The sequence below is a fragment of the Pinus tabuliformis genome, chromosome 4_1 (assembly GCF_031772625.1).
Source record: "Pinus tabuliformis cultivar Carrire ecotype Pingquan chromosome 4_1, CPIR1, whole genome shotgun sequence".
In the NCBI taxonomy this organism is placed as follows: Eukaryota; Viridiplantae; Streptophyta; class Pinopsida; order Pinales; family Pinaceae; genus Pinus; species Pinus tabuliformis.
Window position 1 is genome coordinate 169,055,519 of NC_142303.1, and position 20,947 is coordinate 169,076,465.

Below are 20,947 nucleotides of genomic sequence, written 5' to 3' on the forward strand. Positions count from 1 at the left end.
TCTGGATCATCACCTCCTACTAACCGGGTTCCCCTTGAATCTTTTTTATGAATCTTCTACGAAGGTGAAGAAGTATACTCGTTTTCTTTTTTGTCTCACTAATTATTATTTTTTAAATAAGTACTTTATTACTCGACATTTTTACTAAACATAACCACGTTACATACATCACATAGTAATTATTTCATGCACAGGATCATGATACACAAGAATTATTCTTTCCACATGCCTTTATCAACATTGGTTGTGATAAAGAAAGACCAACTATTAACTGCTACACAACCTGTAATCCAAGAATAAAATTAAACCGAAAGTAACACTATTGCACAAAGTTCACTATTAATATATACAAAACTCATAAGAAACTTTTATGTGTCTATATTGATTGGTTGTTTAGCACCTAAGAAGACCAAGCCGCCCAACCACGAGTCTCGAAATGACATCTAGATTCTTCCCCCAACTTCCTTGCTCGAGACAGTTACAGTATTCAATTGCCAAGTTAATCCATTTTGGACCTCAAGACTTACTAGTGCAGGTCAGAATTACCCATTCTCAAGGTTTCTTGTTTGAGGGTTCCACTAGCTTAGTTTCCAGGTCAAAAACACCTCAAACCTGGCAGAGCTATGTCCCCTTTCTAAAACTTCTACATTGATTCCATTCCTCAAGTTTTTCACTTCTTCATTCTCTCAATTCTCTAGCTAACTTTTAGCCATCCCCTAGATTTCCCCCACTGAGATTGGGTTTTCCTTCTTGTCCCTTTCTCTAGGAAGAGAGAAAGTGATAACTATTTCAAATTTTTGGATATTTGGAGTTCATTACCCTTGGTCTCTTTTAATATTTTTCAAACACACTTTTTTATATTTGTAATCAACAAAGTTTATTAAAAAGTTCCACTAGGTTCTTCAACCGAGCCACAAGTTCCAACCAACATACGAAAATCAAAAGTACTAAGATAATTAAAATAAAAGTAACCATAGTAACTTATGTATCGTGGGGTGTTACATATGAAGATCGAAACTAGTTACATTCTTCAACACCATTGATAGAAGACTTCGACTTCTGCTACCTTTCTGGTTTGTGGTCTTCCTTAAACCACTAGATTTAGTGTTTGCATCTCGCCATTGGTTTTTATTTACCTTAATATTTTAGGTCTCTTCTTGGACTCACATACACCCTTCAGGTTGGTGAATGTTGGAAGCATAATCCTTAGGGGATTATGTAAATTGTAATATTCACTTGTGTGGAAATAAAATAGCCACAAGTGAACATGAAAAGTTATGATAAGTCCAAGAGATCTCTTGGAATATGAAACCAAGTAACATAATATTTGTATTTATGTGTATCTACGAATAGCCAGATGCAGTCATGAAAATGGAACCATCCATGAAGGATCAAGTCAATGAGAAAAGATAAAAGTGTATCCCTTCTGAAATGTGATGATAAAGAGAGGGAGATGGTTACATGATAATTTCGATGTCTTCATTGTTATTATAGTGAAGATATAATAAATTGATTTCAATTTTATCATTATTTTTAAAATTTTATGTAGATCATAATGAAAATTTCTTAAAATGGAGAAAGAAAGAATTTAAATTAATTTTAAAAAAATCATATAATCAATTCAACTTTGAAATTTCCTTTGGTCTAGCTCAAATGGTGGAAAGGATAACTTTTTATGATCTCTGTCAAGTTCATATCTTATTTATGACATGACTAATATTTATGATGATCCCATAAATTAAGAATTTAAAATACTAATGAATAAAAGCATTAAAAGAAAATGAATTATTGTAATTGTAAATATCAGTGGTTGAGATAAAGGATAAATGGTTAGAATCTCTATCTGAATTCAAATCTTATTTATGATATATGATGTCTCGGTAAGTTAAACAATAAATATATTGAGAATTAAAAACATTAAAATAAAATGTTATTAAAATTGCAAACATCAATGGTTGAGATGCGTAATTAGATTTAATTGCAAATTTCACCAAAAATTATGTAATTAAATATTGATATTAATTTGTTAAAAAAATGAAAAAGTTAAAATATTTCCTCCAAAGCGTTTCTTCCTGTTTGGCCCTCTCTATGATTTGCGCCTCAAGAGCTTTTTCCTATTCTGCCAGATCCTCAGAACGTACTTCAATGATAATCCTCTGCTGTAGACTCTTCATGTCTTGATCGAGGGCTTGCTTAGCCTGGAAAATATTACCAAATGAAGTGTGGTTCCATTATTTACTCTTACTTTTGACTTTTGAGATGCTTGAGCTTCTGCTGAAATTGAAACATCTTGGAGCCATTAGGAGGAGAAAAATTGTTCCATTCTGAGTTGATTAAGTTGTTGAAATCTGGGTGTGACATCCAGAAAGCCTCGAATCGAAATGGTCTTCGGGTCGTGTTGCCAGGACGAGACCATTGAAGGGAAATTGGCCAGTGATCAGACCCCGAGTACGACAGGATGGAAGCAGCAAAGTCTCCACCAATGTGAATAGCGTTGTCTGAAAGCAGAAATCTATCCAGACGGGAGGCTATCTGATGCAGCCCTGCTCTTTTGTTGCTCCAAGTAAAAAGACCATTGTTGAAAGGCAAGTCAATAAGCCAGTTGTTCTGAATGAATTCCTTTAGGGGTATCCCTTCCTGACTTCCCCTGTTCCTGCCTCCCCTCTTTTCTTCCAGCCTAGTAATCATGTTGAAATCGCCTCCGGAAATCCAGAGAGGATGCAGCCTATCAGAGTTGATAGCTGTGAGGGTATTCAGGATTTCTGCTTTATACTGAGCTTCTTGGGGGAAATACACATTGGTTAAAAGCCCATGTATATTTGTCCTGATGATGTGAAAAGTTGCTTGGATGAAATTCTTATTTGCATGGATGTTGTTGAGCCTAATGGTTCGATTGTCCCATAAGATTGTGAGACCTCCAGATGCCCCATCGGAATCCACGGCAGCGCTGAGACCTCCTGGCCAAACTTTTGCTGCAGTTCTTTCTAAGACTCTTGAATTGCATTTGGTTTCTTGCAAGAAGAGGATTTGTGGCTTTTCTTGCATAATCATGTTTTTGAGTAGTCTACCTTTCCTTGGGCTATTGAGCCCTCTGATATTCCATGATATTAACTTCATTGGGGATGATTAGGAGGGGAGTTAAAGTACTTTGTTAGCTTGGAGTACCCGCCTGACTCCACCAACATTTCTCCTATTCTGATTGTACGTTGGAGATCTATTTTCCTTACACGCTTTTTATTATCTTTTGTAATGACTTTTCCATCCCAGGGGCTGCCAGTCTGAATTCCTAAAGATTTTTGCCTTTGTGCCCGTGAAAGGACCTCCTCCAAATTCTCTAGTTGTCGGTCTAGAATTTTGTCAAAATTTCTTGTTCTACATGCCTGCTCTAGAGTCAAAGTGTCTAGTTCCCCAATATCTATACTTTCGAGTTCCTCCTCCATTTGTTGAGATTCATTTAATTCTTCAGTTAGTTCTTCTGCTATTCTGGAATCAACTTGTAAATTGTTTACCTCCATGACTTGAGTATTCCATGCTGGTATCTTGAGCTTATCCAAGGATGAGGGATTGATGGGTTAAAGATCTTCTCGGGTGATTTCGGTATCTACAGTCTTCGGTTGATTGTTCTTCATTGCCTCCTTTCCTGGGGGAGCGGGAATTTCAGAGCTAGGATCACTTTGTCGAGCTAGAGCTTCAAAGATGTTGCTTGTTGAAGGCTTGGAGGAACTGGGTTGCGGCATTTTGGAATTTGACGTTGATTTCCTATTGCTTCTTCTTCAGCTAGCTACTTTGGTGAATCCATCAACCTCAGGCTTATCTAGATTGGTGGGGGATGAGGGTTTTTGCGTTATAGGACATCCCTTGAATAAGTGACCTAGGGCATGACATCTTCTGCATCTAAACGGCACATGTTCATAATCAATCAACTGAACCCATTCAATATCTTCATGGAATAAACTTACCGCATCCGGAAGGGCCTTGTTGAGGTTCATGTAGACACAGATACGTGCATAGGAGGTGTATCTTCGGATTTTTGTCTCCTCTGCAACTTTTATAAATTCACCCAGAACGCTCCCGATTTCTTGTAGCGAAGTTTCATCCCAATACTCCATAGGAAGCGAGTACAATCGGATCCAGACTGGAGCCCAACTAAGGTCCTCCTTATCAGGGTTGAAGCGCTCTACCCAACCTCTGAGAAATAGGCCAACAACATTGAAGAAATAGGGTCCTCCATCCAGAACCCTGTTCCTGTCTTCCAGGCAGTTAAAAATGGCTGTGAAGAATCCTTTAGGCCCCAGCTGCAAGGTGATATGTCCTTTTGGGCTCCATTTCGCTGTGATCCATCCGCGCAACGCTTTCTCAGTTGGCCAAATTCCTATGAACTTGCCTATCAGAGCATGATCCCTCATATACTGTATCTGAGCATTGATTCTGTGGCTGGGAAAAACGACTTTCGGATGTTTGATAGCCACAGGCTTGCATGTTGTAGAACTGATCTTGGGTTGCTCGATATTGTCCTGGTTTTCCTTTTGTGAGTTCAGATCCATTCTGTTCTCATATTTATCCTCTGATTTGTTGTTTACAGTGTTTTTTTGCTGCCCTTCATCGTCCAATGGGGGAGGTGCAGCGCCCTCCCCCTGGTGGGGAATCATGAAGTCCGTCGTTGTAGCACTAGGATTGTATAGTTGTGCTGCCGTCAGTGATTAGCAGGTCTGCAACGCTCTGAAGGAACCTGCCGTTGCAGAAATCGCTCAAACCCTAAAGTGCAGAGCCTTCTCGTCCGCGTCCCACCTCTCCACTCTCTGGTTTTCCCTCGAAGTATTTATTATTATTATTAATGATAAAGAAAATTATTAATATATAAATTAAACATATGTACAACATGCAACAAGATTCTTAACCATGTAGATTCACCTTCATTTTATTATGGAGATTCTTAATCTGTAAATAAGCCTTGTTACAATATTATGGGCCAATACCTTAGCCCATCAATACCACATGTCCAAAAAACCATAACTCATGTTAGATGACAATTTTTTAGTTAATGAATTTAATAGGGGGCATTTTTTTAATAAATGAATTTAATAAAAAGGAGAAAAAACGACATACCTACTCTGAAAATAAATCTCAACCTTTGATTTATGTATACTACCAAGAATATTTTAGAATATTGATCTCTACCATCCACTTAATAATTATTGATAATTAAATTAAAATTATTAAATCCCAATTCCAAAATAAGCATGCCTATCCGTATAATAACTTTCAAATTCTAAAACTTATGAAATATATTATTATAATATATCCTTATTTAATTTAACTTATTTTTTTATGTGCTAAGCTATGTGAGTTTTAAAATGACTCATCAAAGTTTAAAATGACTAGATTTTTGCCCACATTTTTGAATGACAAAGTGTCTACCTTATCACGGGGACATCATTTAATTCATATTATTATAAATTAGTTAATTTTATTAAAACTTATAATATATATAGTATTTTTCGACTTAATCTAATTTTTTAAAACCATTAATTGAATGATCATAAATTATAAACTATGTTAACTCAAAATACATTATTATTTATAATTCTTAATTTTTTTAAAATATAAAAAAAATAAGTATAATAACATATTTTTCGAATAATAATTATAATAACATTATTTTATTTTATTTTAAAATATCTTTTCAATAATAATTATAATAACATATCTACCAGTATTAAAATTTTCTTTATTTTAAAAAAGATTTAATCAAATTAAAAAAATTTATTAATTAAAAAATTTAATTAAACTAAAATATTTTATTAATTATAAATGTAATATTGATAATTATAATTATTTTTTTTTTCTCTCTTAAAAAAAGATATTAGGAAAAATATTAATATTAGATTAGCTTGCAACATCTCTCAGGTACTAAGTATTAACTTGATAGTAAATCAAATAAATCTTGGAGTTGGTAATACGCTCATAGCTTTGAGCTTTTGGGCTTTGAAACGAAAAAACATCATACTTATATTTGAGTTTTTGGGCTTTGAAACGAAAAAACATCATACTTATATGTGGATCAGATTTTCTTCAATCAACATGTTATTTTCCAGCTTTGAACATAGGTCAGAGTTCTTCTATGGTATGTGCTCAAGAATTAAGAAGTGGTCGACTTATCCAGTCAACTGTTTTGGATGTGCCAAAGTCGTTGCAGCTACACTCTTACCCATCTGGAAGCTCCATAATATGCACAAGTTTATACAATGCATCTAGAATCTTACTTTCTAACATTCATATAATGCATCTTACTTTTAAATTTCATCTCACTTTTTAAGTTATTAACTAAATCATATATTATAAATTATGTTTTTGTCAAAATACATTATTAACCACAGGCATAGCATTGTAATAGTTTTAATTTTTTATTTTAAAAAGTTATAATATATTTTTTATAATTTGATTTAATTTTGTTTTTTATTTTTAATAATAGGAGTTTTTATTTTTATGAGGGTCATTGGGTGTAATGTTAAGATATTTTATAATCTGAAAATTATTCTTTTGAAATTCTATAGATCCAACTATGTTAAGAGCAAGTGTGACCAAGCCGGGTGCAATCTCCAAGTGATTTTGATGACTTAAATGCCCCTGAATCATAGTTCTCAAGAGAAAGATTAAATATGTAATCATCTCATAACTTACAACTTAAAAAACAAAAAGTATAAATTTTAACTTTCATTTCCAATCAATTTAATGATACATTTTATCTTTTAATATTCATATAATAAAAAATATACTTAGAATTTATCATACCTTCACAACTATTCAAAAAATAAAATATCTCAATTTAGTATAATTTTCAAATTCCAAAAATTATATAGAAATTATAATGATATATTTTTTTATAAGTTAATCCATATTGTAAATTAATTAATATTAACAAATTATATTTTAAACAAAAGTAACCAAACCATTGATGATCAAATTTAATTACAAACACACTAATGTAATTATTATTAATTAATTGATATTTTAAATATTCATCATTGTATAAATTGATTACAAACACATTATCTTTTTTATTTTTTATTTTCTATGTTATTTTATTTTTAATTTTTAATTTTTATTTATTTTTTTAATTTTTAATTTTTAATTAATTAATTTATTTTATTTATTTTTATTTTTATTTATTTATTTTATTTTTTTAAATTTTTATTTTATTTTTATTATTATTATTTCTTCATTACGAAAAAAGCTGTGTATATTATATAAATTCTCTATACAAGAATAGTGTGTATAGGGAGATTTTAAATATTCATTGGAAACCATTTAAACATATCATAAATTTAACTCATTTTAAATTACCAAACTCACCTTATTTTAGTAAATTGATAGAAAATATTATAAATAAAAAATTTAATTTACATATTTTAGAATAATTTAAATTATTGAATTCAATAAAATTAAAAATATATATATATATATATATATATATATTTACAATTATATTTTAATAATATTTATTAACTAATTAATTATTATCACTTTTATTATATATATTGCACATCATACTTATTATAAAGTAATATGCAATTTAGTCATGAGATACCATTAAAATTCTTAGAAACTCACACACACATTTTATTAAACAAAGAATTGTAATTGATTCTGAGGAACTATTTCTTTAAACATTATGAATCACAGAAAATTAGGTTCACAAATAATTGTGGAATTTTATTAATCGAAATATGTTGCCAAAGCTCACAATAAATTGACATCTAAAAAACCTATAGCTTTGGTATGTTTTATAGTAATTTGGACAAAAGCTAGAGCCTCTAGTGAAAGAATAAATTAAGATCTATGTATTCCAAAATCTTCTAATAATACAAATTCTATAATAGACACCAAAAAAATTACATACTATAGATAACATTTATTTTATCATGGATAAGGAACATCAATAACCCTCTAGGAAGCATCCTAGTCTACTCCTCGTATCGAGGCATTCAAGGAAAGGCTTGGTTCATCTGCGAATGCTTTGGAGTGACAAAATGAATGGAGGAGGGTGAGGAGCATTCATGTGTGCTAATATTACAACCCATGTAAACCATCGAGAGTAGGTATTATGCTAATTCCCCACTTGTTTCATCCATCATATGACACCTCATGAAATTAATTTTATCATGGAATGGGATGTGTGTATATGTGAGAGTTAATATGTATGGAGTCTTATGAACATCCGACTACTATATATTAACTAGAGAATTAGTGTTAGACTTGAGGTACCTGTGCACATGAAGGAAGTCCACAATCAAGTGGAGGAAATCCCTAATCAAATGTGCCTAAAGGTTAATGTTAGCTTGGGATATCGAGGGGTAGAGAATGTTATTAAGTGTTGAATCAGGTTCTTTTAATCACCAGTGAATCATAGAATGTCATGTTTTATGCTGGTTTCTAAGTTCAATCCTTGAAGTAGTGAATACGATTTCACTTGGTTTCTAGTGACTAGACCTAAACTCCAAGAAAAATAAAGTATGCATTTTCCTTTAAGGCATAGAACTACCCACACACCACCCCCCATCCCTGAAATTACCCCATGGTTCAACTTAGCAGCTCCATTATAATGGAGGACATAAGCTTCTTGCTTCTTTAACCATATTTGAGAGTATTTATCAAAAAGTGAAAACTCCAAGGAGGATTATGACCAGAGCAAAAGGGTTAATAAATCATTAAATCAAGCGTTTTTTGGAGGATCTAACAATTTCTTGTTAGAAAGTAAAAGTTGTGATGTTGTGAGATGCTTTTTTAATAATGACCTTGCTCTCAATGCTACTTTTATTAAATGACTTCGAAGATCCTAAAAATCATCTATTTCATTCCAACTAGACTTTCCAATGAACATATTTTTGAAGGGTAACCCATACACACCTGAAAATTGACTTTTAAAAGAAAGAACTCAAGTAGAGCTTTAGCCAAGAATCAAATAATTGGTTCACAAAGTTAGGCCATTGAACTCGATAAGAAAGACCATGGATAGAATTTTTCCATACTAATTTTGAAAAATCACATTTGAGAAAAGGTATGTTGATGTTTCAGAGTAGAGGCGACACAATGCACAAATTGAAGGCCCTTGGATGCTCCTTTTGCTCATATTTTCTATGGTAAGAGTCATTTTTTGGGTTGGAAAATGACTCAAGTGCTTTTTGGACTCCTAGTTTGTCTAGTGATGCTATATTGGTGTGAATTGTGGGCTAGCAACACCCCCGTCTCAAAATGGAAACAAATTGAGAAAATCCAAAAATGCTTGATCATGAGCAAGTTCAAAATAAAAAGTTTGGTATCTTATGAGATAATGTTGAGTGAAACATGAGAAACTCCCATCGAAGCAATTTCTATGGTGCGGCTCATAAGATATCTAAAAGGAATTGAGTAAATGGGAGTAGGTAGATGGCCTAATGTTATATTCAATGAAGGCATGAATGAAATAAAGAAAACATGGATGAAACAAAACTACATATGGATCCAAAAATGGAATATCTACCTCAATGCTTGTCCCACAAATAGCAAGGAGCTAAAGAATTTTGTTATGGAGAAGTTTCGTAAACGAGTATGGGGAAAAGAGTTGGGTAGAAAGAAGAAGTACTACATTGAGGAATTCAACCCTATGTGTGATTTACAACAAAAAAGAGTTCATTGGAGCTAGCATTCCATGGAGGGAAAAGGTTCTTATTGCTCACGAAGAACCCACTCGCATCAACTTCGGTGTGAAACATGATGGTGGAAAAGGCATAAAAAAGCTTGGGAAGAACAGGTGTGTATATTTTGCATGTCTGGGGCAATGAAATCAGAAAAACATTTCATTTTGGAATGTGATTCTTTCAAAGACATCAGAGAAAGTTATGGGAATATGTTAGCATCAGTTTCTTGGCATTGTATTTTCATTAGGGGATTGTTGGAAAGATGGGCCGGCTAATCATCAATTTGAACAAGAAAAGGATTTAATTGAAAAAGACAAAAAGTAGAGAACTAATAGTCCCATAGACTATTTTTAGTCTCGTGGACGTTAAAATATCATTTCATTTCATTAATGAGAATTGTACGGAAAACTGTTGATACGGGGCACACTCTTGCCTGCACAATTCATCAACCTAACATTGATACCTTTGAGGCATTTGATGAGGTATGGTTTAATATGTAAAGAGTACTCACGTGCAGGGGAATGTTATGAAGTTTGTCTCTCCACCTTCAAAAAACTCACATCCTCTGTCTTGTAGCTCTTACTGATGAAAAAGGGAGGACAAATCATATATGTTGGACTAGTTGGGCATCATTCTTACAAGCTAATCAAGGACTTTGAGGTAAGGAAGACTAAACTTGGTCAAATTCTTCATCTATCTTACTTGTCTGGAACCCTTCTTGGTTTTAAGGAACAAACATCAGGTTATCCCAAGAGTGCCCAAGATCAGAGATGGTTACAGTCCAACAACCTGGATGCTAGAAGTTAGTTCTCTAGCTGCTAAAACTCATCTTGGCATAGAGTATGTAGGTATGAGGGAAAATGACAAGAAAAGCCACGCGGGAAATGAATCCGTGGCTATGTCTAGAAACATGAACTTGCCTCAAACTCACAGAGGTGGAAATTTAAGTAGGTTGGAGAGCAGACTAAACAGGAAGTCCAGGATTTTTTGATTCAGAACAATAATATGCAAGCTCATAGAGGTAAATCATCCCCAAATTTATTAGGAAAGAAAAGTGCTTTGACTGGAACAGATGCGAAATCTACTGCTTATGTCCAACGAAGAATTCACCATCTCTGAAAAATAAAGTTTCTAAAAGTCCCCCATTGGTGAATAATCCTTCAGCTCGACCCATTTTGTGCAATACAGATCAGAGGGTCAAGCAACTCAATAGTAAATCAAAATGTTCTCATGATCCAATTATGCAATACGTATTAGAGGTCAAGCAACTCAATAATAAATTAAAATGATCCAATTTCACTAATTGATCGAGTTGATATTGATTCTAATATTGTCAAAGACAAAGTGAATAAGCAAGTAATAAATTAAAATGATCCAATTTCACCAATTGATTGAGTTGATATTGATTCTAATCTTGTCATAGACAAAGCGAATGAGCAAGTAAAACAAGTGTGGCAAACATACCATTGTTTCTCTAGTCAAGTCAAATCAATTCACCTCACTTACTCATCCTTGCTATGACAACCGTGGGCATGGGAACCTTTGCAATCATTCAAGTTCGTTATGAATAGACACTTCATGCCCTGGACTCACTTAATGCAATGGAAGTGTACACTGTGGTTTAAAGGATTAACATTAACCACATTTTCAGTGGATCAATTTTTTTTTAATATGCAATTAACATATGCATCTCTGTAACACATACAATATCAACATAGATTCATCTTAATTCGAGATATACCAAGCTCCCAGAGGGATCAAATCTTTTGAGATTTAAAATTTTTTTAGAGTGAAAAGAAATTTGATCCTTCACAGCCCTTGGTAGATCCAAAGTTAAGATGGATCTATGTTGGTTTAATTTCCTCCTTTAAATAGGTTATATTCCATATGAATACCATGGCTTCCCATAAACCTGGAGCTCAAAAACCACTTGACTAAGTCAAGTTTACCTTATTATTTTAGTTTAGAGTTATTTTTGTTTTAATGTAGAATTATTTTTATTTATTTTTATTTTATTTTTGACCACATAAAAATGTTTAAGGTATGGTTATTTTTATTTTTATTAACAAATATACATACAATTTGAGTGGGCCTAATTGTTAAGAGCATGTGTTTCCTCCTAAGAGGTCACACGTTCAAAACCAGAGGTGGGTGTATGTATGCCTTCGTAGACTTAGTAGTCAAATTGCGGCACGAAGGTGGGTCTCTTGTCTCACAAACAAGAGGGTCTTATACACCAATTTGGTGTTTGGATAATAATAATAATAAAAATTGGAAATGTTTACATAACATAACCTTACAACAGCTCTTCCATATTGGGCTGGAGAGGGCCTTTAGGTGCAATTATATTTAATTAATGATGTTTTTACATGGCATGATCACAAAATTTCTAATAAAACTACATCAATTAATATTTTCAAATATTACAATTTTGACGTGGAAATATTTATGTCTTTAAAGACTTTAATATATTCATAGGATATTGTTTTTTCTTTTAAGGATTAATTTCAATATTTAATTAAAAAATATTAAAAAAAAATAGATTTTGATTCTTTATGCTTAATTGTATTGTAGATTTTTTATTTATTTTATTTTATTTTTATTTTTTTATTTATATGGTTATTTTCATTTTTTTATTATGTTATTGGAAATGTGACATCCTTACACATTCCTCATACTGGGTTGTAGAATGCACTCTGTGCAATTATATTTTGATAGCTTGTTTTTATTTTTAGTGGGTACAATCATTATTGATTAAAATGAACATTTACTCATCAATATTATTTAATGAAAACCAAACAAAAATACTTTAGGTTGAGTTGAAGATTACAAAAATGATATATTTATTAATATACAAAAATGAAATATAAATTAAAAAGTAAATATAATATGATAATATGACAAATATAATAAAAACAAACTTTTTATTTAGTAAAATAAAATAAAAATGTTTACATTAAGAAGCGCTCTCCATCCTAGTATGGTAGAAATGTTGTAATGTTTAGCATTTTGATTCAATCATGTTGGTATTATGGAGTTATTAACATTCAATCAGGAAATAAATGCATGAAATTAGGAGCTGAAGTCACACACAAATTAACACACAGAATTATGTGGTAAAGCCCTGACAGTGTGTCAAGGAAACCTCCACGGGGCAAGGGATTGGAAATCTTATTACTCAAAATGATTCTCCAAGTTACAATCAGCTTCTCAGAGAATCACCAATTAATATGAGCTATTTCATTACATAACTTCCTTTCATTATAAAACCGATTGAACGATAAAATAGATTTTCCTAGATAATTATGTCATTTACATTAAGTGTTGTCATAATTTTAACAATCTTCACCTTGACAAAAATTTTCTTAACCCCTTGCCTGTGCCCATTCATCATCTCTTCTACGAGCCAAAAAAATCCCAACACCATCGCAACTTCTCTACTGAAACTGGCTTCGTGAATATGTTTGCATGATTCTCCTGTGTATGGACCTTCTTGAGAGCTACTTTTCCGCCATCGATCACATGTCTCACAAAATGTTACCTTACATCAATGTGCTTAGTATTGCTGTGATAAGATGGATTTGTGGCCAAATGAATAACACTCTGAATGTCACAGAACACATTCACTTTCTCTTGCTTCCTTCCAATCTTGTCAAGTAGTCCTTTTAACCAAATTGCCTCTTTACAAGCATATGAAGGAACTATATACTCTGCTTCAGTAGTGTATAAAGCAACAATTTATTGAAGCTTTGACATCAGCCTAGTTTCTCCACCTGCAAGAGCAAAGACATATCCTATAGTATATCTCCTCTTGTCCAAATCACACTCATAATCAACATCCACATATCCGCAGACTAAACCTTCACTACCATTAAAGAAGATACAATGGTCACTTGTGCCTCTCAAATACAGAAACACCCATTTCACTGCTCGCCAATGTTCTTCTCCTGGATTTGCGATGAACCTGCTGACAACTTCAACTGGATGTGAAATGTCAGGTCTTGTAGATACCATTGTATACATTAAGTTGCCTACCATATTTTCATATGGTACATGAGGCATATACTTCTTTTCTTCATCAGTTTTAGGACTGAAAATCGAAGAAATATTAAAATGGAAAGATAACAGAACGTTAACAACTTTCACATTGTTCATACCAAAATTTTCAAGTAATTTCTCCACATACTTCTGTTTTGATAACCCAAGATTTCCTTTTTTTCTATCTTTGTGTATCTCCATGCCCAAGATATGTTTCGCTACCCCAATATCCTTGATATCAAATTTCCTAGAAAGTTAAGCCTTTAACCTGTTGATCTCTTCCATAGTTTTTCTCGCAATAAGCATATCGTCAACATACAAGACCAAGATAATGAAATATGCCATTGAAAATTTTAAAGTACACACAATGATCATACTTACTTCTAGTAAAGTTCTAGCTCACCATGAAGGAGTCAAACTTCTTGTATCATTTCCTAGTAGACTGCCTCAAGCCATACAATGATTTTTTGAGCTTGCAAACTAATCTTCTATTGTGACCTTGTACAAAACCTTCTGGTTTTTCCATATAAATCTCTTCGTCCAAATCTCCATGAATAAAATTTGTTTTAACATCTAACTTTTCTAACTCAAGGTCAAATAATGCAATTAGTGCTAACACAATACGAATAGAAACAAGTTTTACAACTCGTGAAAAAATTTCACGAAAGTCAATACCTTCAACCTGAGAATACCCTTTTGCTACCAACCTCGCCTTATACCTTTCAATACTTCCATCAATATTTCACTTCAACTTAAAGACCCATTTCCATCTGAAAACACTTCTCCCTTCATGCAATTTTACAAGATCTATGGTTTTGTTCTTAGATAAGGAATCCATTTCTTCGTCCATAGCCCTTTTCCACTTTTCTCTATCCACATCATCTACTGCTTCCTAATAACAAGAAGGTTCCCCATCTTCAGTAATCAATGCAATATATGAAGCAAAATCTTCATACCTTTTAGGTGTTCTTCTCTCCCTTGTAGACCTCCTTAGAGTGATTGGTTGATGAACTTCTACAATTTCCTTTGCATTTTCTTCACCTTTTTCTTCAAAAGTCTCTCCTTTATTTTGACTTTCCAAAAAAGGTTTAGCCTCCAACTAAATTTATTGATTTGGGGATACATGTTCTTGTTCAACTTTTACAACATATGAATTTAGAAGAGAGGATTCATCAAATGTTACATTTCTACTAATGACTATTTTTCGTGAAGAAGGATCCCACAACACGTATCCTTTCACCACATAGTCATACCCAACAAAGACATAACATTTTGATTCTGGGTCTAGATTTAAATATTGATTCTTTGGAATAAAAGCATAGGCATCACAAAAAAAAAATTCTTAAATGTGAATAATCACAAGACTGACCCGACCAAACTTCTTAAGGAATTTTATAATTAAAGGCAACTAAAGATGATCTGTTTACCAAATAAAAAATAGTTGATACTAGTTCTGCCCATAACTCCTTTTGCATGTTAGCATTGGTGATCATGGTTCTCACTCTTTCCATAAGAGTCCTATTCATACGTTCAACAATGTCATTTTGTTGAGGAGTATAAACCACAATTTTATGTTTGATAATCCTTTCATCCTTGAAATATTGTTCAAATTCTAGGGAAGTAAATTCGTCGCCATTGTCAGTTCTTAAACAGTTAATTGATTTTCCTGTATTATTTTCCACCATATCTTTAAATTGTTTAAAAAATTTATATATATCAACTTTCTTTTCAAAATATAGACTCAGAATTTCGTGGAGAAATCATCAACAAATGTTAAGAAGTATAATGCACCTCCCTAAGATATAGTGGAGATGGTCCCCAAAGATCAAAATGAATATAGTCCAAAATTCCTTTACTATTATGACTACTAGTTTTAAATTCCTCTTTACACTGTTTTCCATATACAAAATCTTTACAAAAATCCAACCTCAAGGATTTCAGATCAGGAAGCAATTTGTGATTCATTAGTACCTAAAGACCCTTCTTGCTCATGTGACCTAGTCGTTGATGCCATAGGCGAGTATCTTCTTCTACCTTCTCTGATACAATCGCTACCTCACTAACCTAAGAACTTACTTTGAGCCTATAAAGATTTTCGATCTTCTCTACTTTCATAATAACCAAAGCGCCCTTTAATACTTTTAACACTCTATTTTGACCTGTAAACTTGTAACCTTCCGAGTCCAAAACTCCCAAAGAAATCAAATTCTTTCTCAACTCAGGTACATGTCTAACATCAGTCAAAGTTCTAGTTGTATCATCATACATTTAAATTCTGAAATTTCCTATTCCAATAGTATCACAAGATACATTATTACCCATAAACACATAACTACCATTCACAACTTCATATGAAGCGAACCAATTTCTATGCGGAGTCATGTGATGAGAAGCGCCATAATCTAACAACCAATTTTCATAATTCTGAGAGACATTGCAAACAGGTAAAGGTTCATCAACCATACCTAATTCAATAGATAAAGCTTCATCAATCATACCTGACTCAAATTGATTTGCTTCCTTCTTTGGGTTTTCAATGGACTCCTTTCTTTTCCAAAAGTCTTTCTTAAGGTGTCCTATTTTGTTGCAGTACTAACATTTGGCTTTACACTTCTTGCCTTTTTATTTTGAAATGGAAGAACTTCTTGCTTTCTCCCCTCTTTCCTTGGACAGACCTCTGACTACCATGGCTTCTGGTGCATAAGTTTCAATGCTAGATTTCCTCCGTACTTTTTTAGATAAAAGACCTCCCACAACAGAATCAAATTCCAAATATTCGGTTGTGCTAAAGCTGATAGAAGTCATAGAGTGATCCCAAGGCTCAAGCAAGGAACACAACAAGGTATTAAATTTATCTTCTTCTTGAAATTTAACTTCCATATGTGACAATTGGAAAATAAGTGCATTTAAAAAATTTAAGTGTTCTACAATTTTAGTACCCTCCTTCATCCGAAGGCTATATAGTTGCCTCTTCAAATAGATTCTATTGGTTAAATATTTGGTCATAAACAATGTTTCCAATTTTACCCACAAACTCGATGACGAGGTTTCGTCAACAATGTTGAAGAGAACTTTATCTTCCAGGCACAACCTGATGGTACCGAGAGCTCGGGCATCCAAGTCCTCCCAATCCAAATATGTCATGCCAACAAGTTTCTTTTTAACCCCATATAAAGCTTTATGCAACCCTTGTTGCACCAACAAATTCCTTACTTTCAGTTTCCACAATGCAAAATTATTCTTGCTGGTGAACTTCTCCACCTTAAACTTAACATTAGTCATTTTTGCCATTTCTTCCTATATGAGCTCTTTGAAAAAAAATTGCTACTAGTTTTTCCTTTCTCCTTTCTAATTTTTTCTTTCAACTAGAGTATTTTTGAATTTGTTTCGTTTGGTTTCTTTCAAAAATTCTGATATTTTCTGTTCCCTATTTTATTTTATTTATTATTATTATTATTATTATTTTCTTCAGAATATCCAAAAATTTAAAAAAAAAAACCCTGTTTTAACCTTCTTCAAACAATTCTGTTTCTTTAGAAAATTTCAGAATCTTTGATTTAAAGGCAATTTCCACAAATAAATTTCTTCTTTATGGTTTCCCTTTTTTTTAATATTTCATCAAACTCCTTACTCCAATGAGGAAAAATTCAGAACCCAATAATGATGAATATCACTCTAGAATTTTCTACAAATTTTTTTCTTCTATAAAAATATTCTATAAATTTCTGTTGCAATTAAAAAAAAAAATTACCCGAGCAACTGCTTCATTTCTTACTGTCCAAAATGAGAAATGCGGCCTCCTTTGACTTGACTCCTCGAGGAATGTGGCCTCTTTGGTTTCAAATGGTAAGTAGGTCGACTCCTTAACATGATTAAACAACAACTCCACTTATAATTTTCAATGATTTCAACAATAGATTCTCCCTTGGCTGTGTTTTTATTAGACGTCTCCTCACAGCTTTCTCGGCCGCAGTCATGATCGAATGCTTAACCAACAATGACTACAAATGACTGCTTAATCAACAACAACAACAAACAAACAAATAGAGGTTTATCTTTTTACAGGCTCTGAGCTTAGTGTCTTAGTGGCTTAGTGTCAGACACAGACTCCTAATCTTTGTCAAACCGTGCGGCTAGGCATCCTATCCTGCTCTTCTTTCGAGTTCGACCAACGACGTAAAAAAAAAAGATGACTTTGTCTCTTTTTCCGACGGTTGACTGACAGAAAACGACTCTTTGCTTGTCCTTTTTACAAGGCTTCAGATTTTTGGCTTCAAAAACAACGCTTCTCCCATGTGTTCTCAGCTTTAAAACGACACTTCTGCCCTATGTTCTCGGCTTCAAAACGATGCTTCTCCCCTATGTTCTCAGCTTCAAAACAACGCTTCTTCCCTCTGCTCATCCGTTTTTTTAATTAAAAAATGAGACTCCAATTTTAGGTTGTGGTCAGCTTGTCAGAAGAAAAAAACTTCTATGTTGATTCCCTCTACTCTGATCAGCTTCACACCCTCACTTTGATACCACTTTGGTATTTTGGAGTTATTAACATTTAATCAAGAAAGAAATGCATAGAAATAGGAACTGAATCACACACAAATTAACACAGGAATTATGTGGTAAAACCCTGAGAGTATGTCAAGGAAACCTCCAAGGGGCAAGGGATTGGAAATCTCATTGCTCAAAATGATTCTCCAAGTTACAAGGAGCCTCTCAAGAAATCACCAATTAATATGAGCTATTTTGTTATATAATTTCCTTTCCTTACAAAACTGACTGAATTGACTGAGTGGTAAAATAGATTTGGGCACATAATTATATCATTTATATTATTTGTTATCATCTTTTTAACAAATCAAAATAAGACATTAAAATAAAAAATTGAATATAAAATAAAATAAAAAACATAAAAAATTTTAACACAATATGAAAGAGTTGTTATAATTTTAACATTTTGACTAAGTTAAAATGTTGTGTGGGATTAGCATATGCTGTGTGGGATTAGCATTTTAACACTTTATTGTAATGTTTAACATTTTAATATAGAAATATAATTCAAATTTTAAAATAAAAATATAATTGAAATTTTAAATATATGAATTTTCAATAAAGTTTTTTTTCTTTGTTTTTTAATAAATAATTTTATTTTCACATATCATTTCAATTGAATAAACTAAAAACTATATGTACGCAATTCAAGTATACAAATAACTATAAAAATATATTATTATAATTTTAAAACTTTGAAAATTATAATATTTAGGTTTCAATTGATTTTGATTTACATGATAAAATTATATTCTATATATATAATTAATTCACAATATTAAAGATAAAAAAATTACAAGTTGTGAATATTTTATAATTTATATGTTTTAAAGTTTTTCAAGTGCTAAATTCATATATTTAATTAAATACTTATTTCAAAGAATAAAAAATAATTAATATTGAACTAAAAATTATATCGTAAAATTTAATTAAATTTTTTCTAAAACATTAAAAAAATCTTATCAAATACTAAATCAATAAAAAAAATTCTAAAACATTTTAAAGAAGTCTTATCAAATACCAAATCAAGCCCAAAAAAAAAACTTCTAACATTGTAAGAAAAATCTTTATCAATACCAAATCAACTTAAAACCAAATCAACCTAAAAAAAATTCTAAAACATTAAAAAACTTTTATCAAATACCAAATCAACCCAAAAAAAAATCAACTTAAAACCAAATCAACCTGAAAAAAATTCTAAAACATTAAAAACACTCTTGTCGAATACCAAATCAACCCAAAATATTTAATTGTAAACTAAACCCAAAAAGAGATAACTTAAAAGAAAAAATAGAAATAACTTAAAAGAAAATTTTCAAAAACATTAAAAAAAAACTCTTATTAATTACCAAATCAAAAGGAAAACTAAACATTGAACATTGCCCAACCAATTCCATAACAAATCAACCCACCAAATCGACCTAAGTAAACTTTGAACATTGAGCAACCCATTGAATGATACCAATTCAAATAAATCACACCAACCATTGAAGAACAATCAAATAACAAATCAAAACAAATACCAATTCAAATAAATCACACCAACCATTGAAGAACAATCAAATAACAAATCAAAACAAATACCAATTCAAACATGATTGTTGACAAATAAAATAATAAATCCAAGCAAATACTAATTTAATTCACTAATATGACTAACCAATCACATGAGATTGAAATTAAACCAAACATTGACCAACCCATCACATAATATTGATTACAATTGGAAGTGTTAATTAAACAAATGATATCGTTCATATCAATTAAGCACAGGGACAGAAGAGAGTAAAATTTTGAAGCATTATTGGTATGTCTGTGCAGTGCGGGTTCTCCATTGTGCGATGGCATTCAGCATCCTAACGAATATGCACTTCCATGGAACAGATTCTGCTTGCTCTCTTCTCATCGGCTTAATTATTATTGTTGTCAATTTTACTCTTCATGGACAGATTTGCAACGCAGTGACAGAAACGCCCACATATAACTGCACTGGCAGCTCTGAATATACTAAAGGGAGTACATTTGAGAGCAATCTGAATATAGTGTTTGCTAGGCTGGTTCAATGCACTAAGCAAACAGCGTTTAACATCTCTGTGTATGGCCAAAGTTCTGACAAAGTATATGCCCTCCTCCAATGCAGGGAAGACAAGACAGTCGACCAATGCTACAATTGTTCACAATATGCCACGTCTACCCTTAAAATTTTTTGTTTGAATGCGGCTGGAGGTAGTATCTGGCCTTTTGAGTGCTTCTTACGCTATGAAAACTACAATTTCATCGGAAAAATGGACACACGTTTAGGGTCTATTTACAATGAGGGCTTCGGGGGTCCACGGATGTCTATATTCCAAATAAAAACTTTCAGGCGGATGTTAAAGATTTCTTAAAGAAATTATCAACGAAAGCATCACTTGAAATGAAGCGATCTGCTTTGAGTACTACAGACTCCTCGTCTCAAAAAATTTACGGTCTGGTCCAGTGCACTAGAGATATATCCAGTAAAAACTTCAGAACATGTCTGTCATACGCAATCAATTACATATTCACATCCTCTGTATATGGAGGAGTTCAGTATTGGAGTCAAAGCTGCATAGTTCGTTATGAAATATATCCTTTCTTTAATCTAAGTGTGCTTACAACACCACATACTGCTAGGTGGATGAAGACTTCAAACAAAAGAGCCATAA

General features: G+C 32.4%; 1 protein-coding gene across 1 annotated transcript; it reads left to right on the forward strand.

Moving 5' to 3' along the window:
- Positions 1-20,101: 20,101 nt before the first annotated feature.
- Positions 20,102-20,647, forward strand: LOC149174713 (cysteine-rich repeat secretory protein 55-like). The gene has a single exon (XM_089420941.1). It carries the CDS (start codon positions 20,102-20,104, stop codon positions 20,645-20,647), a length of 546 nt encoding a protein of 181 aa, XP_089277067.1.
- Positions 20,648-20,947: the final 300 nt, after the last annotated feature.